Source organism: Leucoraja erinacea, unplaced genomic scaffold (genome assembly GCF_028641065.1).
Source record: "Leucoraja erinacea ecotype New England unplaced genomic scaffold, Leri_hhj_1 Leri_369S, whole genome shotgun sequence".
NCBI lineage: Eukaryota > Metazoa > Chordata > Chondrichthyes > Rajiformes > Rajidae > Leucoraja > Leucoraja erinaceus.
The window spans coordinates 93,011-117,376 of NW_026576270.1; the positions used below are offsets into that span (position 1 = coordinate 93,011).

Below are 24,366 nucleotides of genomic sequence, written 5' to 3' on the forward strand. Positions count from 1 at the left end.
TTCCCCAACGGACAGCGCGGGGTGTCGCGGACACTGCTGGGGGGGGGGGGGGGGGGGGTCAACTGGGGGGGTGAGGGAGGGAGGGGTGACGTAGGAGTGACCGCGGGGGCCGGAACAGCCGTGGACCAACCAACTTCAGACACAAGACACGGACACGGACACGGACACGCGCGCCCCCGGGAACCCGTCAACACCTGCAAACCACCGCCGCCGGAACCAGGGAAGGACAGGGGGGGGTAGTCAGTGTCGACGGGGGGGGGGGGGTCACGGGCGGAAAGTGGGGGGAGACCGCGGTGGGAGGGCGGTGGGCGGGGCCGGAAGTGGCGGCGGAAGGCGGGGAGGGGGGGAGCGGGGTCCAGGGGTGAGGGAGGGAGGGAAAGTGACCGGGGGCCGGGGCGGGGGGAAGACCGTCAACAACTGCAAACACCGGGCCGCTGCCCGGGGGCGTGCAGGCACCGTGCGGGGGGGGTGGCGGGGGGGGGCGGAAGTGGGGGCGGGGGGTGGGCGGCGGGGCGGGAAGTGGAGGGGGGGGCGGGGCGGGGCGGAAGGGGGGCGGGCCTGTGCGGGGCGGAAAGTGGCGGGGGGTGGGGCGGGGCGGAAGTGGACGGGGGCGGGGCTGGGGCGGGGCGGGGCGGGGAAGTGGACGGGGGCGGGGCTGGGGCGGGGGGGGGGGCGGAAGTGACGGGGCCTGTGCGGGGGGCGGGGCGGAAGTGGAGGGCCTGTGCGGGGCGGAAGTGACGGCCTGCGGGCGGGCGGGCGGCAGGGGGCGGGAGCGGGAGCGGCGCCATGCAGCGACTGTGCTCCGTGTTCCAGGTGCCGGCGCTCGGCCTCGGGCCCGGGCTGCGGCTGCACCAGCACCAGGATCAGCATCAGCACCAGGGCCAGGGCCAGGGCCAGGCCGGGGGACCGGGGCCTGGAGGTAATGAGGGCGGCGGCGGGGTCCGGGGTGGGAGGGGACACACAGACACATAGACACATAGACACAGACACATAGACACAGACACATAGACACAGACACATAGACACAGACACATAGACACAGACACATAGACACAGACACATAGACACAGACACATAGACACAGACACATAGACACAGACACATAGACACAGACACATAGACACAGACACATAGACACAGCCACATAGACACAGACACATAGACACAGACACATAGACACAGACACATAGACACACAGACACAGACACATAGACACAGACACACACACAGACACACACACACACATAGACACATACACACAGACACATAGACACACAGACACACACACACATAGACACAGACACACAGACACACACAGTGACATACACACAGTGACATACACACAGACACATAGACGCAGACACATAGACACAGACACATAGACACAGTGACACACAGACACATAGACACAGACACACAGACACACACAGTGACATACACACAGTGACATACACACAGACACATAGACACAGACACATAGACACAGACACATAGACACAGACACATAGACACAGACACATAGACACAGTGACACACAGACACATAGACACAGACACACAGACACACACAGTGACATACACACATAGACACAGACACATAGACACAGACACATAGACACAGACACATAGACACAGACACATAGACATAGACACAGACACACAGACACAGACACATAGACACAGACACATAGACACAGACACATAGACACAGACACACAGACACAGACACACACAGACACATAGACACAGACACATAGACACAGACACATAGACACAGACACATAGACACAGACACATAGACATAGACACAGACACATAGACATAGACACAGACACACAGACACATAGACACAGACACATAGACACAGACACATAGACATAGACACAGACACACAGACATAGACACAGACACATAGACACAGACACATAGACACAGACACACAGACACATAGACACAGACACATAGACACAGACACATAGACACATAGACATAGACACAGACACATAGACACAGACACATAGACACAGACACATAGACACAGACACATAGACACAGAGACATAGACACAGACACATAGACACAGACACATAGAGACAGACACATAGACACAGAAACACAGACACATAGACACAGACACATAGACACAGACACATAGACACAGACACATAGACACAGACACACAGACACATAGACACAGACACACAGACATAGACACAGACACAGATACACAGACGCACACACACACAGACACAGAAACACAGACACACAGACATACACACAGACACAGACATAGACACAGACACATAGACACAGACACACAGACATAGACACAGACACAGAGGCACACAGACACAGATGCACAGACACAGACGCACAGACATAGACACACAGACACAGAGACACACACACACACACACACAGACATAGACACAGACACACAGACACAGACACAGACACAGACACATAGACACAGGCACACACAGACACAGAGACACACAGACACACAGACACAGACGCACAGACATAGACACACAGACACACACACACACAGACATAGACACAGACACATAGACACAGACATAGACACAGACACATAGACACACAGACACAGATGCACAGACACACACAGACACAGACGCACAGACATAGACACACAGACACATACACACAGACACATACACACAGACACAGACACATACACACAGACACATAGACACACAGACACATAGACACAGACACATAGACGCAGACACATAGACATAGACACAGACACACAGACACATAGACACAGACACACAGAGAGACACATAGACACAGACACATAGACACAGACACATAGACACAGACACATAGACACAGAAACACAGACACATAGACACAGACACATAGACACAGACACATAGACACAGACACATAGACACAGACACACAGACACACATAGACACAGACACACAGACATAGACACAGACACAGATGCACAGACACACAGACACAGATGCACAGACACACAGACATAGACACAGACACACAGACATAGACACAGACACATAGACACAGACACACAGACATAGACACAGACACAGAGGCACACAGACACAGATGCACAGACACAGACGCACAGACATAGACACACAGACACAGAGACACACAGACACACACACACAGACATAGACACAGACACATAGACACAGACACAGACACAGACACATAGACACAGACACATAGACACACAGGCACACAGACACAGAGACACACACACACACAGACACAGACACACAGACATAGACACACAGACACACACACACACAGACATAGACACAGACACATAGACACAGACATAGACACAGACACATAGACACACAGACACAGATGCACAGACACACACAGACACAGACGCACAGACATAGACACACAGACACATACACACAGACACATACACACAGACACAGACACATACACACAGACACATAGACACACAGACACATAGACACAGACACATAGACGCAGACACACAGACATAGACACAGACACAGACACATAGGCACAGACACATAGACACATAGACACAGACACATAGACACAGACACAGAGACATAGACACAGACACATAGACACAGACACATAGACAGAGACACAGACACATAGACACAGACAGAGACACAGACAGAGACACAGACAAAGACACAGACAGAGACACAGACAGACAGACAGAGACCACAGACACATTCACAGACAGAGCGGGGCGGGCAGCGTCTGGGGAGACGGTTCAGGTTCACAGCCTCCACTGACCCACAGATGCTGCCCGACCCACTGAGTTACTCCAGCACTCTGTGTCTTTCTTCAGTGTATATGGTGGCAGATTATTATATTGTTCAAGAGATCACTCCCTTATCTCTCTAGCCACATGGTATTAGGAGATTCGAGATTCAAGAGAGTTTATTGTCATGTGTCCCTGATAGGACAATTAAATTCTTGTTTTGCTTCAGCACAGCAGAACATAGTAGGCATTTACTACAAAACAGATCAATCGTATCATACGAGATTGTGGTAACATCACGCATGTGAGCTCTTCACCAGACTTTCAGAGCTTCTCCAAAGATAAATCTTCATAACACAGCCCTTTGAGTCATGGTCACTGTGGCACAGCGGTAGAGTTGCTGCGTTACAGCAAAATGCAGCGCTGGAGACCCGGGTTCGATCCCGACTACGGGTGCTGTCTGTACAGAGTTAGCACGTTCTCCCCGTGACCTGCGTGGGTTTTCTCCGGGTGCTCCGGTTTCCTCCCACACTCCAAAGACGTGCAGGTTTGTAAGTTAATTGGCTTGGTGTAAATGTAAATTGTCCAAGTTGGCGATATGCAGAGTACTGCCCTGCCGACTACAGAAGGTTCAGAAGGTTCAGAAGGTTTGATTAATAGTTTCTTTATTGTTGAAGAAAAACAGTAAGATATTCATCCAACCTTCTTAGACTCGTATACTTTAATCTTCGTCACACTGTAGCATATCACTTTTAAACGTTAGAGAACTCTTCATGTCTCGGCAAATGTGGAGAAGGCAGGAACGAGGTACTGATTGGGGATGATCACATTGAATGGTGGTGCTGACTCGAAGGGCCAAATGGCCTACTCCTGCACCTATTGTCAAAAGCTACACATGGTCGAAGGATATCCCTCCAAACATCTTGAGCTCCAAACTAAACTATAGACAATAGGTGCAGGAGTAGGCCATTCGGCCCTTTGAGCCAGCACTGCCATTCAATGTGATCATGGCTGATCATTCACAATCAGTACCCCATTCCTGCCTTCTCCCCATATCCCCTTACTCCGCTGCCTGCTACCAAGCTAACAGCTCTTCGCAAGAGAACCCAGCAGCAAACACGTCACCGACTACGTAATAAATCCACCCACATCATTACGGGCAGACTAAAATTATAAAGCAAATGCTATCATTAATGACACACAAAATAAAGCCAAATGGCCACTACAGTGTAAACCAGCATCTGCAGTTCCTTCCTACACGGTAGGACAGGTACACGGGTGGGACAGGTACATGGATAGGAGGGGTATACGGATAGGACAGGTACACGGTAGGACACGGATAGGACAGGTACACGGATAGGACAGGTACACAGGTACACGGGTGGGACAGGTACATGAATAGGACAGGTGTAGAGGGATTATGGGCCAAGCGCAGGCATGTGGGACTAGTTATATGGGGCATGTTGGCCAGCATGGGCACGTTGGGCCGAAGGGCCTGTTTCTGCACTGTGTGACACCACCAGACATGTACCTTGCTGTTGCCACGCCGACCTCCCTCCATGTCCCCCTGTACACTATTTACTACACCTCCCAATTTCATAAAGTGACTTTAGAGATGCAGCACGGAAACAGGCCCTTCGGCCCACCATGTCCACACGGACCAGCGATCCCCGCACACTAACACTATCCTACACACACTGGGGGACAATTTACAATTTTACCAAAGCCAATTAACCTACAAACCTGCACGTCTTCGGAGTGTGGGAGGAAACCGGAGCGCCCGGAGCAAAACCCACGCAGGTCACGAGGGAGAACGTGCAAACTCCGTACAGACAGCGCCCGTAGTCAGGATGGAACCCGGGTTTCTGGCGCTGTGAGGCAGCAGCTCTACCTGCTGCACCACCATGCCACCACAAAGCTGCAGGAACTCAGTGGGTCAGGCAACATCTGAGGATCAAATGGACAGACGATGTTTCAAGTCCAGACCCACTGAGTTACTGCAGCATTTTGTGTTTTAATTGAGACATCTGCAGTTCCTTGCGTCTCCGACATTCACCTGCAAGTCATTAAAGTACATCACTAACAGTGAGGGGGGCCAGTGCTGGTCTCTCTTGCTCCACCTCTAATAAACCGCAACCCAAAACACCTCTAATCAAAGACCTGCAGCCACAAAAGCCCCCACGACCACGATTCGCCTTTTGTCCACGACCACCCTCCCGTCAGCATGGATCCCATGACCTTGTTAAACACCTTGCTGACGTCTGCACACACACACAGAGTGCTGGAGCAACTCAGCGGGTCAGGCAGCATCTGTGGGGAGAATGGACAGGCAACGTGTCGTGTCAAGACCCTTCAGACTGATGGAGAGAGTTGGAAATGAGGGGAGGGGAGGGGGGGGGGGAGCAACCTGGATACAGGTGAAGGGGGGGGGGGGGGTGATGGGTGGAGTAAGTGACAAAGGCTGGAGGTGAAAAGAAGACAAAAGGCAGTCAGATAATAAATGAATGAAACTAAATCTCTACGGACAATAAAATCATTCATTCAGATGAGGAGAGGAGGTGTGAAATGGTGGGCGGGAGATGGGGATGGGGGAGGATAGAAGGGATATGGGTGACGGGGACGGGCGTAGGGAGAAGAGAAAGGAGCACAAACAATCTTCACATTCATGTGATAGGAACAGAATGAGGCCATTCAGCCCATCAAGTCAACTCTGTCATTCAATCACGGCTGATCTATCTCTCCCCCCTAACCCCATTCTCCTGCCTTCTCCCCGTAACCCGTGACATGGTATGTTGGGAGAAATGTGTTCATTGTAACCGCTACTCCCTCAGGCTGGGGGGAGGAGGGGAGGGTCAGGGTCCCAGGGGTGATGACTGGATGACTGCCGCCATGTCTAACGGTGGGGCTTCTCTCCCACAGAGGGCCCAGAGGCGGGCACAGCGGCGGGAGCGGAGAGAGGGAGGGCTCTGCTGGACATCTCTGACAGGACCTCCTGTGCAGCTTGTGGGTGCAGCTTCAGCAGCCGAGAGGAGCAGGTGAGGACCAGTCGCTGCACTGGTGCAGGGCACCTGGTGTGTGATTGTACACACTGGCATGTGATGGGGCGTGTAGCGTGTGATGGGGCGTGTAGCGTGTGATGGGGTGTGTAGCGTGTGATGGGGTGTGTAGCATGTGATGGGGGCGTGTGTAGATCGTGTGCCGTGTGATGGTGTGTGTAGCGTGTGATGGGGCATGTAGCATGTGATGGGGTGTGTAGCGTGTGATGGGGTTGTAGCGTGTGATGGGGCAGTGTTAGCGTGTGCCCAGCATGTGATGGGGTGTGTAGCGTGTGCCCAGTGTGCGTGTGATGGGGGTGTAGCGTGTGCCCAGCATGTGATGGGGTGTGTGTAGCATGTGCCCTGTGTGTAGCGTGTGATGGGGCGTGGGCGTGTTGATGGAATGTGTAGCGTGTGCCCAGTGTAGCGTGTGATGGGGCGTGTAGCATGTGCCCCAGCGTGTGATGGGGTGTGTAGCGTGTGCCCAGCGTGTGATGGAGCATGACGTGTGATGGGGTGCCCAGCGTGTGATGACTTGTAGCGTGTGATGCGGCGTGCAGCAGTGTGCCCAGCGTGTGATGGGGTGTACAGCGTGTGCCCAGCGTGTGATGGGGTGTAGCGTGTGCCCAGCATGTGATGGGGCATGTAGCATGTGCCCAGCGTGTGATCACCTCCGTCATGTATGAATAACCTCCTGGATCAGCCTACTGTGATGGACTTTATTATACTCCATGTGTGCAGGATATGCGGTGTATAATGTCTTGCTGCCCGTCCACAATGAGCCCATTCTCTTCCAAATGGCAGTAAACCCTATAAAGAATTGTCACCAATAGTTTCCCTGCCAGTGATGCGAGGCTCTTGTTCCCTGGATCCTGTCTCCATTCCCGTGTTAAACAAGGGAACAACACTGACCCCTCTCCCGTGCTCCATAACCTCCCCTTGTGGCTTGACCAGATGCAGCGGTCAACCTGCAATGTCCTCTCTCGCCTCGCTCAACAACACGCGATGGATCCAGCAGGCCATGGAGACTTCCACCTCAATGCTCTACAAGAGCCGCACCTCCGCAAACGGCCCTGCATATCTGTGTAACACAGACCCCACTGTCAGGACCGCTCTCTAGTTGGTGAGTGGACGCTTCAGTTGCCTGATAACAGCCGGGAGAAAACTGTCCCTCAATCCGGAGGTGTGCGTTTTAGAAACATAGACAACAGGTGCAGGAGTAGGCCATTCAGCCCTTCGAGCCAGCACCACCATTCAATGTGATCATGGCTGATCATCCACAATCAATACCCCGTTCCTGCTTTCTCCCCATATCCCTTGATTCCGTTAGCCCTAAGAGGTAAATCAGATTCAGATTCAGATTCAGATTCAATCTGAATCTGATTTACCTCTTAGGGCTAACGGAATCAAGGGATATGGGGAGATCTAACTCTCTTGAAAACAATTTTCACACTTCTGTACCTCTTGCCCGATGGGAGAGGGGAGAAGAGGGAGTGACCGGGGGTGAGACTGGTCCTTGATGATGCTGCTGGCCTTGCCGAGGCAGCGTGACGTGTAGATGGAGGCGATGGAAGGGAGGTTGGTTTGTGTGTGTGATGGTCTGGGCTGTGTCCATAACTCCTTGCCTTCTCTCTCCCTGCAGACGGAACACTATAAACTGGACTGGCACAGGTTTAACCTGCGACAAAGACTGGTGGGAGCTCCGTCAGTTTCTGCTGAGGGCTTTGAGCAAATCTCAGGTATGGAGGACATTTGTCCAGAGCCTTTAAACAATTCGCTCAGTAATTGGTGCGACTGCTTCACGCTGACTCCTCCCCCTAACACGTGTGTGTGACGGGATAATGTCGAGAGACCTCCTCTCCTGTCTGATCCCTGGACTGTGTGACGGGTGTGATATACAAAATCATGAGAGGAATAGATCGGGTAGATGCACAGAGTCTCTAGCCCAGAGTAGGGGAATCGAGGACCAGAGGACACAGGTTCAAGGTGAAGGGGGGAAGATTTAATAGGAATCTGAGGGGCAACTTTTCCACACAGAGGGTGGTGGGTGTATGGAACGAGCTGCCGGAGGAGGTAGTTGAGGCTGGGACTGTCCCAACGTTTAAGAAACAGTTAGACAGGTACATGGATAGGACAGGTTTAGAGGGATATGGGCCAAACGCGGGCAGGTGGGACTGGTGTGGATGGGGCATTGCTGGACGGTGTGGGAAAGATGGGCCGAAGGGCCTGTTTCTATGCTGTATCTCTCTGTGACTCTTCCCCCCTCCTCCAGGTGAGATCTCCAGTATCTCAGGCTCTGATTCAGACGAGTCAGACCCCTACCCTGAGCTCGAGGATCTGCAGGGTCTCCATGTACAGGCTGGTCCCGGCGCTGGGAATGGGGAGCGTTCCAGAGACCAGCGGCCCCAGCCCCCCCGCTCCCCCCACGTCCTCTTCCGCTCCGCAGACGGGGAGTATCTGTCTGTGTACCGCTGTGTGTTGCAGGGGAAACAGGTAACCCCCATCCCACCCCACCACACCCCCCGCCCCCCCCCCCCACTCCCCCACTCACCCCCCCCCCCGCCCGCCCACCCTCAGCCCCCATCCGCTCTCCCCCCTACCCCACCCACCCTCACTCCCCCACCCCCCACCTCACCCCCCCCCTCCCCTCACCCCCCCTGCCCGCCCTCACCCCCCCCTCACCTCCCCCCCCCCCACTCCCTCACCCCCCCCACTCCCCTCCCCCCCCCTGCCCCGCCCTCACCCCCTCCCCCCCCCCCCACTCCCCTCACCCTCCCCTCAACCCCCCCCCACTACCCCCCCCACTACCCTCACCCCCCTCACCCTCCCACTCCCCTCAAACCCCCCCGCCCGCCCACCCTCACCCCCATCCGCTTACCCCACTACCTGCCCTGGGGCTGTGGACCCACTCCCCTGTGGGGCTGTGGGGGGGGTGGAGTGTGGGGTTGGGGGGGCTGTCGGCTGGGGTGGGGGATTGGGGGGGGGGGGGGGTGTCGGCGGGGGTGGAGGAGCTGTGGGGCTGTGTGGGCTGGTGTGGGGCTGGGGGGGGCTGGGGTGGGGTGGAATGTGGGGCTGTGGGGGGCTGTGGGGTGGGTGGGGGGGCAAGCCTGCGCTGGTGGGTGAGCTGATTGTCGCTGTTCCCCAGGCTCCCATGGAGGAGGAAGACCACCTACTCACCTCACTGCTCAGCCTCAGCCCCCTCACCGTCTGGGTGGTCCTCATGGCAGGCGGGGGGCACTTTGCTGGAGCCGTGTTTCAAGGGTAAGTTTTCCTTGCTGCGGCCGGCTGTCCGACACACACTGCCCGCTACGTCACGCTGTGCATCATGTACCCTGGAGAAACCGGGAACCGCAGGTGCCGGGTTACAAAGAAACACACAGGTGGGTCAGGCAATATCGCTGGAGAACATGGATAGGTGATGTCCCGACCAGAAAAATCACCTATCCATGTTCTCCACAGATGCTGCCTGACCCGCTGTGTTACTCCAGCACTCTGTGAAACGTCACCTATCCATGTTCTCCACAGATGCTGCCTGACACGCTGTGTTACTCCAGCACTCTGTGAAACGTCACCTATCCATGTTCTCCACAGATGCTGCCTGACCCGCTGAGTTACTCCAGCACTCTGTGAAACGTCACCTATCCATGTTCTCCACAGATGCTGCCTGACCCGCTGAGTTACTCCAGCACTCTGTGAAACGTCACCTATCCATGTTCTCCACAGATGCTGCCTGACCCACTGAGTTATGGTGCAGCAGCATCTATGGAGCTAAGGTAATAGGTAACGTTTCGGGCCGAAACCCTTCTGGAAATAGGCAATGTTTCGGGCCGAACCCCTTCCGGGGTTCGGCCCGAAACGTTGCCTATTTCCTTAGCTCCATAGATGCTGCTGCACCCGCTGAGTTACTCCAGCACTCTGTGAAACGTCACCTATCCATGTTCTCCACAGATGCTGCCTGTCCTGTCCCGCTGAGTTACTCCAGCACTCTGTGAAACGTCACCTCTCCATGTTCTCCACAGATGCTGCCTGTCCTGACCCGCTGAGTTACTCCAGCCCACCGAGTCTGTGCCGACCAGCGATCACCCGTTCACATTAGTTCTATATTATCCCGCTTTCTCATCCACTCCCTACACACTAGGGGGCAATATACAGAGGAGCCAATTAACCTACAAACCCGCACGTCTTTGGGATGTAGGAGGAAGCCGGAGCACCCGGAGAAAAGCTCAGGATAAGCATGTTCTTGTTGGAGTGAAGGGCAGGGCCAGCAAACATAAGGATCTTGGCTGACCAGGGAAATGGATGCATTGATCAAGAATAAGGAGGATGCTTGCGGACAGGTATATGCAGCTGGGGTCAGGTGCATCCCTGGAGGAGTTTCGGGAACTAAGCAAAGTAAAAAAAGATCAGAAGGGCAAGAAGGGGCCCGGAGTTGGCTCCTTTACATAGCATTGAGGGCAATCGCAAGAGAGTTCATAAATACACTGGACCAAGTGGGACCCGCTGGGCAATATTCCACCACTCACCCAAAGCCCCCAGGGGAGGCCTGGTCCCCCAACGCAACCCGTTCCCCAACGCAAATATTCCACCACTCACCTGTTCCCCCAACACTATATATTCCACCACATACCCACAGCCCCCAATTATGCAGGGGTGTCTCATTGCCACTTATTCACCCTCCCCCATTAAACATTAAAAAAAATCCTTGCTGCCAGGAATATAAACAAGGGATTGCAACATTGCAGCTTGCAATTGAACTTGCTAGGGCTGGCAGGACTCGGTGTCCTGGGATTGCAACATTGCATCTTACAATTGCACTTGCTAGGGCTGGCAGGACTCAGTGTCCTGGGACTGCAACATTGCATCTTACAATTGCACTTGCTAGGGCTGGCAGGACTCAATGTCCTGGGATTGCAACATTGCATCTTACAATTGCACTTGCTAGGGCTGGCAGGACTCGGTGTCCTGGTATTGCAACATTGCAGCTTGCAATTGCACTTGCTAGGGCTGGCAGGACTCAGTGTTCTGGGATTGCAACATTGCAGCCTGGGATGGTTACAATCCCATCGTGAAGTCATCGCTGCAGAGGGAAGACATTTTTAGGATTAGGATTTTGTGAAGTTGAAAATGTGAGCAACTTGTGAAATATAACATCAATCTGAACTGCGCAGTTGGGGGCTATGGGTGAGTGGTGGAATATTGCATTGGGGGAATGGGTCACGTTGGGGAGACGGGTGAGTGGTGGAATATTGCCTTGGGGAACGGGTTGCGTTGGGGGACCAGGCCTCCCGTGTGACAGGGACTATATACTTGGTCTAGTATATATTACTAAAACTCTCATCTTGTATGTGTATATGCCTGCGCGTGTGTCTGTCTGCGTATGTGTTTCCAGAACTGTGCCAAAACAAGTAGACACTGAAATGTTTTGCACCACCTTACTCACCTTGTCCTGTGGTGGTTTGGGTCAAGTTCCGTTGGGATTGATGTTATATTTTATAAGTTATTAACATTTTTTAGCTTGACAAAATCCCAATGAGAAGGATTTCTTCAAATCTGCACTGGCAAAGGGTGAGTGGTGGAATCTTGCGTTGGCTGATCTATCTCTCCCTCCTAACCCCATCTCCTGGCTTCTCCCCGTAACCCCAGAACCCCTCCCTCTGCACTGCCCACCACCCTCCACAGGTCTAGAACAAAGCTCCCGTTCACATCAAGCAGATGGTGCAGCGGGTGGAGCTGCTGCCTCACGGTACCACAGACCCGGGTTCCATCCCTACCTTGGCTGCTGTCTGTGTGGAGTTTGCACGTTCTCGCTGTGACCACGTGGGTTTCCTCCAGGGTATCATAGTGATACAGTGTGGAAACAGGCCCTTCGGCCCAACTTGCCCACGCCGACCAACATGTCCCAGCTACCCTAGTCCCACCTGCCTGTGTTTGATCCATGTCCCTCCAAACCTGTCCTATCCATGTACCTGTCTAACTGTTTCTTAAACGTTGGGATAGTCCCAGCCTCAACTACCTCCTCCGGCAGCTCGTTCCATACACCCACCACCCTCTGTGTGGAAAAGTTACCCCTCAGATTCCTATTAAATCTTTTCCCCTTCACCTTGAACCTGTGTCCTCTGGTCCTCGATTCCCCTACTCTGGGCAAGAGACTCTGTGCATCTACCCGATCTATTCCTCTCATGATTTTATACACCTCTATAAGATCTCCCCTCATCCTCCTGCGCTCCATGGAATAGAGACCCAGCCTACTCAACCTCTCTTCCCTGTGCTTACAGCGATTATGTCACAATGGGATTGTAGCTCTGCTCACAACAGGACACTGAGTCCTGCCAGCTCTGGCAAGTGCAAGTTTAAAAATGAGGCAGGGTGAATAAGGCTCATTTCGCCCTGGGGGTGAGAGTCCAGCCCTGGGGGTGAGTGTGTGGGAAGCTGACCCCCACTGCCGTGCTGGCCCTGTTACCCCAGGGGTCAGTGATGGGCCGTGGGGGTCAACGTGTGCGGAGAGGTCAGTGATGCCACCCTTCTCTTCCCGATGTTGGGGAAGTCCAGGACAAGAGGTCACAGCTTAAGGATAAAGGGGAAATCCTTTAAAACCGAGATGAGAAGAACTTTTTTCACACAGAGAGTGGTGAATCTGTGGTACTCTCTGCCACAGAGGGTAGTTGAGGCCAGTTCATTGGCTATATTTAAGAGGGAGTCAGGCCCTTGCCAGGGGGACAGGGCATGGAGAGAAGCGGTACCAGGGATGATCGCTCAGCGGAATGGCGGTCACTACGGGCCGAATGGCGGCACAATTTCGAGTTTCTCTCCCCAGCGCGCTGTGCCCCCACAAGACCTCCACCGTTATGTGCGGGCACGGCGTGGCCAGGCTCAGGCCGCCAGGGACGGGCAGAGCCGCGGCCAGGCCCCTCGCTCAGCGGGGGCTTCACTACGCCGGCACAACGAGGCCGCGCTGGCCCAGGTCAGTATCACCCTCAACCCACCCTACCCACCCATCGCCCCGCCCCGTCCCCTCACCAATCTCCCTCCACCCCCCTCGCCCCCACCCACCCCCCTGTCACCACACTGCGCTGGGGCCAGGTCAGGATCTCCCCCCACCCCATGCCCCCCTTGCCCCCAGTGACGGCTCTGCTTTCTGTGTGCAGGGGGTGTAGCACTTGCTGTGCACCCCCCCTCGCCTCGTCCCCTCCTGCTGTGCGCCCCCCCATCCCCGTGACTGTAGCCCCCCCATCCCAGTGGAACTGTAGCCCACCATCCCCCTGTAGCCCCCCCCCCTCAGTGACGGCTGTGCTCTCTGTGTTGCAGGAGGTGCAGGACCTGCTGCGGAGCTGGGCCAGCTTCCTGAGCTCGGCCTCTGCCATCTTCCTGCGGTCACCAGTCCACAGCAGGAGCATCTTCTTCAGCGGCCGCAGCCCCCCGCTGACCACCGCTGACCCCCGCCTCCGCTCCGTGCCCTTCTGCACCCGCAGGGCCACCTTCAGCGAAGTCCAGCGGGTCCACGCCACCCTCTGCTCCATCCACCTCTACGGTGAGACCACGGTCACCCGGCTCAGGGTCCGGCCGTCACTGACCAGGGGTCAGTGGGTCCAGGGGTCAGTGGGTCCAGGGGTCAGTGGGTCCAGGGGTCAGTGGGTCCACGGGTCACTGGTCAGTGGATGCGGGGGCCACGGGTCAGTGAGTCCGAGGGTCACCAACCAGGGGTCAGCGGTCAGAGGATGCGGGGGCCACAAGTGGTCAGTGGTTATGGGAGCCACCGGTCCAGAAGTCAGTGGGTCCAAGGGCCACCAGTCAGAGGATGCGGGGGCCACAAGTCATGGGGTCACCGGTCAGTGGCTGCGGGGCTGGGGGTCTGGGTATTGTGTCATGAAGGAGGATTAGTTAGCCATCTTGTTGGGCACCAGTGACCATAATATGGTGGAACTCTCGCTGCATTAGGCTGGAGAGTGATGGTTTATTCAGAGACGAGGGTCCTGAACGTGAATAAAGACTTTGATGCGATGAGACGGGGATCGGCTCCGACAGACGGGTAAATGATACTTCAAGGGTTGACGGTGGAGATGCAATGGCAAAGATTTAAAGACGGCATGGATGAAATCCAGAAATTGTTCATCCCTGTCTGGCGAAAAAATAAAACGGGGAAGGCGGCTGAACCTTAACTGGTACATGTGACGATAAACTGAGCTGCAACCTTGAACCTTGGCTGACCAGGGAAGTCAAGGATCGTGTTAAATCCAAGCAAGAGGCAGATAAATTGGCCAGAGCAAGCAGCAAACCAGAGGACTGGGAGACATTTAGAACTCAACAGAGAAGGACAAAGGGTTAATCGAGGGGGAAACAGCATGAAAGAAAGCTTGCGGGGAATATAAAAACTGACTGAAGGTTTCTTTAGATGTATGAAGAGGAAAAGATTAGTGAAGACAAATGTAGGTCCCTTACAGACAGAGACAGGTGAGTTTATAATGGGAAACAAGGAAATGGCAGAACAGTTAAACAAGTACTTTGGTGGACAAAAATGCTGGAGAAACACAGCGGGTGAGGTAGCATCTATGGAGCGAAGGAATAGGCGACGTTTCTTATAGAAAAACTTACAAAATTCTTAAGGGGTTGGACAGGCTAGACGTTTTCTGTTGGGGAAGTCCAGGAGGGGTCACAGCTTAAGGATAAGGGGGAAATCCTTTAAAACCGAGATGAGAAGAACTTTTTTCACACAGAGAGTGGTGAATCTCTGGAACTCTCTGCCACAGAGGGTAGTTGAGGCCAGTTCATTGGCTATATTTAAGAGGGAGTTAGATGTGGCCCTTGTGGCTAAGGGGATCAGAGGGTATGGAGAGAAGGCAGGTACGGGATACTGAGTTGGATGATCAGCCATGATCATATTGAATGGCGGTGCAGGCTCGAAGGGCTGAATGGCCTACTCCTGCACCTAATTTCTATGTTTCAGGTCGAGACCCTTCTTCAGACTGAAGTGGGTGGGTGGGGGTGGGAAGAAGAAAGGAAGAGGCGGAGACAGTGGGCTGTGGGAGAGCTGGGAAGGGGAAGGAGGGAGGGAGAAAGCAGGGACTACCTGAAATTGGAGAAGTCAATGTTCATACCGCTGGGGTGTAAACTGCCCAAGCGAAATATGAAGTGCTGCTCGTCCAGTTTGTGGTGGGACTCACTCTGGTCATGGAGGAGACCCAGGACAGAAAGGTCGGATTGGGAATGGGAGGGGGAGTTGAAGTGCTGAGCCACCGGGAGATCAGGTTGGTTATTGCGAACTGAGCGGAGGTGTTGGGCGAAGCGATCGCCGAGACTGCAAAGTACTTTGGTTCAGTCATCACTGAGGAAGACACAAACAATCTCCCGGAAATACTCGGGGACCGAGGATCTAGTGGGAGGGAGGAACTGAAGGGAATCCACATTAGTCAGGAAATGGTGTTAGGTAAACTGTTGGGACTGAAGGCAGATAAATCCCCAGGGCCTGATGGTCTGCATCCCAGAGTACTCAAGGAGGTGGCCTTAGACTTCGTGAATGCATTGGTGATCATTTTCCCATGTTCTCTCGACTCCGGATCAGTTCCTGTGGACTGGACGGTAGCTAATGTAACCAAACTTTTTAACAAAGGAGGGAGAGAGAAAACAGGGAATTATAGACCAGTTATCCTTACATCGGTGGTGGGGAAGATGCTGGAGTCGATTATTAAAGATGTTATAGCAACGCATTTGGAAAGCAGTGACAGGATCGGTTAAAGTCTACATGGATTTATGAAGGGGAAATCATGCTTGACTAATCTTCTGGAATTTTTGAGGATGTAACAAGTAGAATGGATAAGGGAGAGCCAGTGGATGTAGTGTATCTGGACTTTCAAAAAGCCTTTGACAAGATCCCACACAAGAGATTAGTGTGCAAAATTAGAGCACATGGTATTGGGGGTAGGGTATTGACATGGATAGAGAACTGGTTGGCAGACAGGAAGCAAAGAGTAGGGATTAACGGGTCCTTTTCAGAATGGCAGGCAGTGACTAGTGGGGTGCTGCAAGGCTCGCTGCTGGGACCCCAGTTGTTTACAATATATATTAATGATTTAGACGAGGGAATTACATCTCCAAGTTTGTGGATGACACAAAGCTGGGTGGCAGTGTGAGCTGCGAGGAGGATGCTATGAGGCTGCAGGTTGACTTGGACATGTTGGGTGAGTGGGCAGATGCATGGCAGATGCAGTATAATGTGGATAAATGTGAGGTTATCCACTTTGGTGGCAAGAACAGGAAGGCAGATTATTATCTGAATGGTGTCAGATTAGGAAAAGGGGAAGTGCAACGAGACCTGGGTGACCTTGTGCATCAGTCACTGAAAGTAAGCATGCAGGTACAGCAGGCAGTGAAGAAAGCCAATGGCATGTTGGCCTTCATTGCAAGAGGATTTGAGTTTAGGAGCAAAGAGGTCCTTCTGCAGTTGTACAGGGCCCTGGTGAGACTACACCTGGAGTATTGTGTGCAGTTTTGGTCCCCTAATTTCAGGAAGGACATTCTTGCTATTGAGGGAGTTCAGAGTAGGTTCACAAGATTAATTTCTGGGATGGCGGGACTGTCATCTGCTGAAAGAATGGAGCGGCTGGGCTTGTATTCACAGGAATTTACTAGAATGAGAGGGGATCTGATCGGTGCAGGAAACATGTTCCCGATGTTGGGGGAGTCCAGAACCAGGGGCCACACACAGTTTAAGAATAAGGGGTCGGCCATTTAGAACTGAGATGAGGAAAATGTTTTCCACCCAGAGAGTTGTGAATCTGTGGAATTCTCTGCCACAGACGGCAGTGGAGGCCGATTCACTGGATGTTTTCAAGAGAGAGTTAGATTTAGCTCTTAGGGCTAATGGAATCAGGGGATATGGGGAGAAGGCAGGAACGGGGTACTGTTTGGGGATAATCAGCCATGATTACATTGAATGGCGGTGCGGGCTCAAAGGGCCGAATGGCCTCCTCCTGCACCAATTGTCTATGTTTCTATGGGTCAGTGGGTGCAGATGTCATTGGTCTGAGGGTCCACATTCACTAGGTCAAGGGTCAGTAGGTTCAGGGGGCATTGGCCTGTGGGTCGTGGAGGGGGGGCACTGGGTGCAGGATGATGGGGGGGCAGCAGGGAATGCATCGAGTCATTGATTGTCAGGCCCGTTCTCTTGCAGCTGCAGATACGGACCTGGCAATGATCGGTAGCCCCCAGCGCAGGGCATGGGTCAAGCAGCGCCCAGCAACGCAGGAGCCCCCGGGGACCGGCATCGACGGTGAGTGACCGGTCATCGACTAACGCTCGTCATACGTTAACCCACTCATTCCTGCGATCATTCATGTAAACCTCCTCTGGACCCTCTCCAGAGCCGGCACATCCTTCCTCAGATACGGGGTCCAAAACTGCTCACAATATTCCAAATGCAGCCTGACCAGCGCCTTATAGAGCCTCAGCGTTACATCCCTGTTATTGTACACAAGCCCTTGTGGGGAATCCTGCACCAGCTCCCAAGTCTCTTTGCATCTCCGATTTCTGAATCCTCTCCCCGTTTAGAAAATAGTCTACGCCTTCATTCCTACGACCAAAATGCACGACCCACACTTTGCTGCACTATATTCCATCTGCCACTTCTCTGCCCACTCTCCCAACCTGTCCAAGTCCTTCTGCAGAGTCCCTGCTTTCTCTACACTACCTGCCCTTCCACCTATCTCCGTATCATCCGCAAACTTGGCCACAAAGTCTTCAATCCCCCCCCGTCCAATCATTGATGTACACCGATTGTGCAGGACATTGTCCAGAGAGAGAGAGAGATCAGTGCAGTCCGGACAAATAAACTAAACTAGTCCAGTTTACTGTCCCATGTACCGAGGTACAGTGAAAAGCATCTGTTGCGCGCTAACCAGTCAGCGGAAAGACAATACATGATTACAATCGAGCCGTCCACAGTGTACAGATACAGGATAAAGGGAATAACGTTTAGTGCAAGGTAAAGCCGGCAAAGTCCGATCAAGGATAGTCCGAGGGTGTTTGTGCCTCATGAAGGGGGACAGGAGAGGATGTGGGGGTACAGGGGGGTGTGGGGGTACAGGGGGGTGTGGGGGTACAGGTGGGTGTGGGGTACAGGGGGGTGTGGGGGTACAGGGGGTGGTGGGGTACAGGGGGGGTGTGCATACAGGGGGGGGTACAGGGGGGTTGTGGGGGTACAGGGGGGTGTACAGGGGGGTGTGGGGGTACAGGGGGGTCACTTGTGGGGGTACAGGGGGGGATGTGGGACTGTGGGGGGGGGGGGGGTGTGGGGGTACAGGGGGGTGTGGGGGGTACAGGGGGGTGTGTGGGGGTACAGGGGGGGTGGGGGTACAGGGGGGTGTGGGGGTACAGGGGGGGATGTGGGGTACAGGGGGGGTGTGGGGGTACAGGGGGGGTGTGGGGGTACAGGGGGGGTGTGGGGGTACAGGGGGGGGGTGGGGGGTACAGGGGGGTGTGGGGGTACAGGGGGGTGTGGGGGTACAGGGGGGTGTGGGGGTACAGGGGGGTGTGGGGGTACAGGGGGGTGGGGGGGGTACAGGGGGGTGGGGGTACAGGGGGGTGTGGGGGTACAGGGGGGTTTGTGTGGGGGTACAGGGGGGGTGGGGGGTACAGGGGGGGTGTGGGGGTACAAGGGGGGGTGTGGGGTACAGGGGGGGGTGGGGGTACAGGGGGGTGTGGGGGGTTAAGGGGGGTGTGGGGTACAGGGGGGTGTGGGGGTTACAAAGGGGGGTGTGGGGGTACAGGGGGGTGTGGGGGTACAGGGGGGTGTGGGGGTACAGGGGGGTGTGGGGGGTACAGGGGGGTGGGGGGGGGTACAGGGGGGGTGGGGGTACAGGGGGGCTGAACGGTGGGTGGGGGTACAGGGGGGTTCACAGGGGGGGTGTGGGGGTAACAGGGGGGTGTGGGGGTACAGGGGGGTGTGGGGTAACAGGGGGGTGTGGGGGGTTACAGGGGGGTGTGGGGGTACGGGGGGTGGGGGGGTGTGGGGGGGTTGGCGTACAGGGGGTGTGTGGGGGGGGGGTACAGGGGGGGGTGGGGGGTACAAGGGGGGTGTGGGGTACAGGGGGGGGGTGTACAGGGGGGGTGTGGGGGGGGTACAGGTCAGTGGTGGGGGTACAGGGGGGGGGGTGTGGGGTACAGGGGGGTGTTGTGTGGGTGTACAGGGGTGTGTGGGGTTACAGGGGGGGTGTGGGGGTACAGGGGGGGTTGGTGTGGGGTACAGGGGGGGTGTGGGTTACAGGGGGGGGTTGGGGGTACAGGGGGGTGTGGGGGTACGGTAAAGGGGGGTGTGGGGGTACAGGGGGTGGGGGTACAGGGGGGGGTGTGGGGTTACAGGGGGGTGTGGGGGGTACAGGGGGGTGTGGGGGGTACAGGGGGGGTGTGGGGGGGTCACAGGGGGGGGTGGGGGTACAGCGGGGTGGGGGGGGGGGGGGGGTCAGGGGGGGGTGGGGGTACAGGGGGGGTGTGGGGGTACAGGGGGGGTGGGGGGTACAGGGGGGGTGTGGGGGGTACAGGGGGGTGTGGGGGTACAGGGGGGGGTGTGGGGGTACAGGGGGGGGTGGGGGGGTACAGGGGGGGTGTGGGGTAGCATGGTACAGGGGGGGGTAATTAGGGGGTATGGGGGGGGTGTGGGGGTACAGGGGGGGGGGGTTACAGGGGGGGGGGTGGGGGTACAGGGGGGTGTGGGGGTTACAGGGGGGGTGGGGGGTACAAGGGGTGTGGGGGTACAGGGGGGTGTGGGGGTACAGGGGGGGTGGGTACAGGGGGGGTGTGTGGGGGTACAGGGGGGTGTGGGGGGGTACAGGGGGGTGTGGGGGGTAAAAGGGGGGTGTGGGGGTACAGGGGGGTGTGGGGGGTACAGGGGGGGTGTGGGGCGTTACAGGGGGGTGTGTGGGGGGTAAGGGGGGGTGGTGGGTACAGGGGGGGGTGGGGGGTACACAGGGGGGGGTGGGGGGGGTACAGGGGGGGGGGGTTACAGGGGGGGACAGGGGGTGTGGGGGTACCAGGGGGGTGTGGGGGTACACGGGGGTGGGGGTACAGGGGGTGTGGGGGTACAGGGGGTGGTGGTACAGGGGGGGTGTGGGGGGGTTACAGGGGGGGTGGGTACAGGGGGGGTACAGGGGGGTGTGTACAGGGGGGTGTGGGGGTACAGGGGGGTGTGGGGGGTACAGGGGTGTGGGGGGGTAAGGGGGGGGGTGGGGGGGGGTACAGGGGGTACAGGGGGGGGGGGTACAGGGGGGCGGTGGGGTTACAGGGGGGTGTGGGGGTACAGGGGGTGTGGGGGGTACAGGGGGGTGTGGGGGTACAGGGGGTGGTGTTTACCGTGGGGTACAGGGGGTGGTGTGGGGGGTACAGGGGTTTGTGGGGGGTACAGGGGGGTGTGGGGGGTACAGGGGGGGGGGTGTGGGGGTACAGGGGGGGTGTGGGGGTACAGGGGGGGGGGGTACGGGGGGGGGGGGGGTACAGGGGGGGTGGGGAAGGGGTACAGGGGGTTGGGTGTGGGGTACAGGGGGGGGGGGTACAGGGGGGGGGTGGTGGGGGGGTTACAGGGGGGTGTGGGGGTACAGGGGGGTGGGGTACAGGGGGGGTGTGGGGGGTACAGGGGGGGTGGGGGGTACAGGGGGGGTGGGGTACAGGGGGGTTGTGGGGGTACAGGGGGGGTGGGTAACAGGGGGGGCTGTGTGGGGGTACAGGGGGGGGTGTGGGGGTACAGGGGGGGGTGGGGGGTACAGGGGGGGTGGTGGGCGGGGTACAGGGGGGGGTGGGGGTACAGGGGGGTGTGGGGGGTAGCAGGGGGGGTGGGGTGGGTACAGGGGGGTGTGGGGGGGGTACAGGGGGGTGTGGGGGGTACAGGGTACAGGGGGTGTGGGGGTACAGGGGGGTGTGGGGGGTAAAGGGGGGGTCGTGGGGTACAGGGGGGTGGTGGTGGTACAGGGTGGTGTGGGGGGGGTACAGGGGGGTGTTGTGGGGGGTACAGGGGGGTGTGGGGGGTACAGGGGGGGGGGTGTGGGGGGTACAGGTGGGTGTGGGGGTACAGGGGGGGGTGTGGGGGGGGTACCGGGGGGTGTGGGGGTACAGGGGGGTGGGTGGGGTACAGGGGGGTGTGGGGGTACAGGGGGGTGTGGGGTACAGGGGGTGGGGGGGTACAGGGGGTGTGGGGGGTACAGGGGGGTGTGGGGGTTTACAGGGGGGTGGGGGGTGTAAGGGGGGTGGGGGGGTTACAGGGGTGTGGGGGTACAGGGGGGTGTGGGGGGTACAGGGGGGGGGGGGTACAGGGGGGTGTGGGGGGTACAGGGGGGGGGGGGGGGTGTGGGGCTACAGCAGGGGTGGGGTGGGGGTCAGGGGGGGGTACAGGGGGGGTGGGGGACAGGGGTGTGGGGCACAGGGGGGTGGTGGGGGCGGGCTACAGGGGGGGGTGGGGTACAGGGGGGGGTGGGGGTACAGGGGGGTGTGGGGCTACAGGGGGGGTACAGGCGGGGTTTGGTGGGGGTACAGGGGGGTGTGGGGGTACAGGGGGGTGGGGGTACAGGGGGGTGTGGGGTACAGGGGGGGGTACAGGGGGGGCGTGGAGGGCTACAGGGGTACAGGGGGGTGGTGGGGGTTACAGGGGTGTGTGGGGCTACAGGGGGGTTTGGGGGGTACAGGGGGGTGGGGGGGTAAAGGGGGGTTTAGGGCTACAGGGGGGGTGGGTGGTTACAGGGGGGGGGCTTTTAGTACAGGGTGGGGGTGGGGGTTGCAGGGGTGGGGGGTGGGGTTACAGGGGGGTAGGGGGGGGGGGGTACAGGGGGGTGGGGGGTAAAGGGGGGTTTTATGTGGGGGAGGGTACAGGGGGGGGGTGTGGGGTACTAGGGAGGGGGGGGTACACTCTCTGCCCCCACTGTGACACTGCTCTCGTTGTGCAGAGGGCCCAGACGTGGCCCTGTCGGTTGCGGACTTGCCGAGCAGCCTGGAGGTGGTGGAGGAAACGATGAGCACGCTGGAGCTGCGGGAGTTTGAATCGTCACCGAGGAGGAAACGAGGAAAGAAAAAGAAAGTTGCTGCCAGGAAAAAGAGCGTACGGGAAGGTAGAGTGGACGGGGGTCAGGGGTCACGGTGGTGCTGGGGTCACGGTGGTACAGGGGTCACGGTGGTACAGGGGTCACGGTGGTACAGGGGTCACGGTGGTACAGGGGTCACGGTGGTACAGGGGTCACGGTGGTACAGGGGTCACGGTGGTGCAGGGGTCACGGTGGTACAGGGGTCACGGTGTGTCATGGAGTGCTGCAGCATAAAGGCCCTTCGGCCCACCATGTCAATGCTAACCTTTGTCCAATTTACACTACGGTGCATAAAACTCCGAGTGGCGTAGATAGGGTAGACAGGCAGAACCTTGTCCCCAGGGTGGAAATGTCAAAGACTAGAGGGTGCTGCTTTAAGGTGAGAGGGGCAAGGTTTAAAGGAGATTAGACCAAGTGCTGACCCATTGGGTCTGCTCCCCCCCAACACACACGTCCCATACCCGTAGCCCCCACGGGAGGCGTGGTCCTCCAACTCAACCCGTTGCCGAAGGTAAGATTCCAGCACTCATCGGCAAAGATCACAGCTCGTGAACTTCCCCCAGCACTGGAGTTGAAAAATAAAATCCCAATAGCATCTTCCCAATTACAACACCAATTCCCCCTCCTGTCCTGCCTAGAGCTATGATGGCAACATTGTTGTAAATGTCGGGCGTGTTTGCTGTGAGATGCCATTGAATGTTGCTGCCAGTGTTCCTGTCTTTGTATCGAAGTGTGTTGGAAAGCTGTGAGGAATGATTTTAACAGGAAAAAACATTTTAAATTCAAAGTAGTTTTAAACATTTTCAGTAATATGTCAAGAAATAAAGCCTGAAATTTTCGGATAAGTAGATTTTGGACTCCAGGGGAAAAATCTCTACCGGAATATGTAAAAATATTATCGTTACCGAGTAGATTTTTCGCGAAGATGTGATAACACACACATACACATTCAAGATCAGAGTTTTAATAGTTACTAGACCAAGTGGGATCCGTTGGGTCCCTGTCACATGGGAGGCCTGGTTCCCCCAACGCAACCCGGGGATGGAGGGATATGGATCACATGCAGGCAGAGGGGAGTAGTTTAACTTGGTGCAGTGTACAGCACGGACATTGTGGGCCGAAGGGCCTGTTCCTGTGCTGTTCCATGTTGCGTGTTGTCCAGTTTGCCGTGTTCGCTGCTGATATCTGGTGCGTTGTGTAGACGTGAGCGGTGGTGAGCTGGGAGACCCGGTACGAACACTCACCGGGAACGCCGGGAACACCGGGAGCGCCGGGAACACCGGGAACGCCGAGGCAGAGACTGGGGCCCTGGCGGCCGGAACACAGAGCCGCAGAAAGAAGCAGCGGGCGGTCCGGACGATGCCCGCGGGCACGGCTGCCCCAGGTGGGTGGACGGACCAGGCTGGTAGTGGGTGTGTGGGTGGGCAGTGGGTGTGTACAGAGGTGAGTGTGGGCAGGTGGGGGGGTGTATTGTTGGTGAGTCTGTGTCCACCTCAGGCCCCATGGCCGGGCTGCGGTACTAA

At 56.7% G+C, this 24,366-nt stretch overlaps 1 protein-coding gene across 1 annotated transcript; it reads left to right on the forward strand.

Annotated features, from left to right (window-relative positions):
- Positions 1–780: 780 nt before the first annotated feature.
- On the forward strand, positions 781–24,366 carry ankzf1 (ankyrin repeat and zinc finger peptidyl tRNA hydrolase 1). Its single transcript, XM_055630410.1, is given in 11 exon segments — positions 781–919; positions 6,676–6,791; positions 8,434–8,530; positions 9,064–9,284; positions 9,937–10,056; positions 13,606–13,752; positions 14,097–14,319; positions 17,956–18,054; positions 22,709–22,870; positions 24,045–24,257; positions 24,341–24,366. Coding segments are annotated over 11 exon segments (1,557 nt in total). The 5' UTR covers positions 781–786.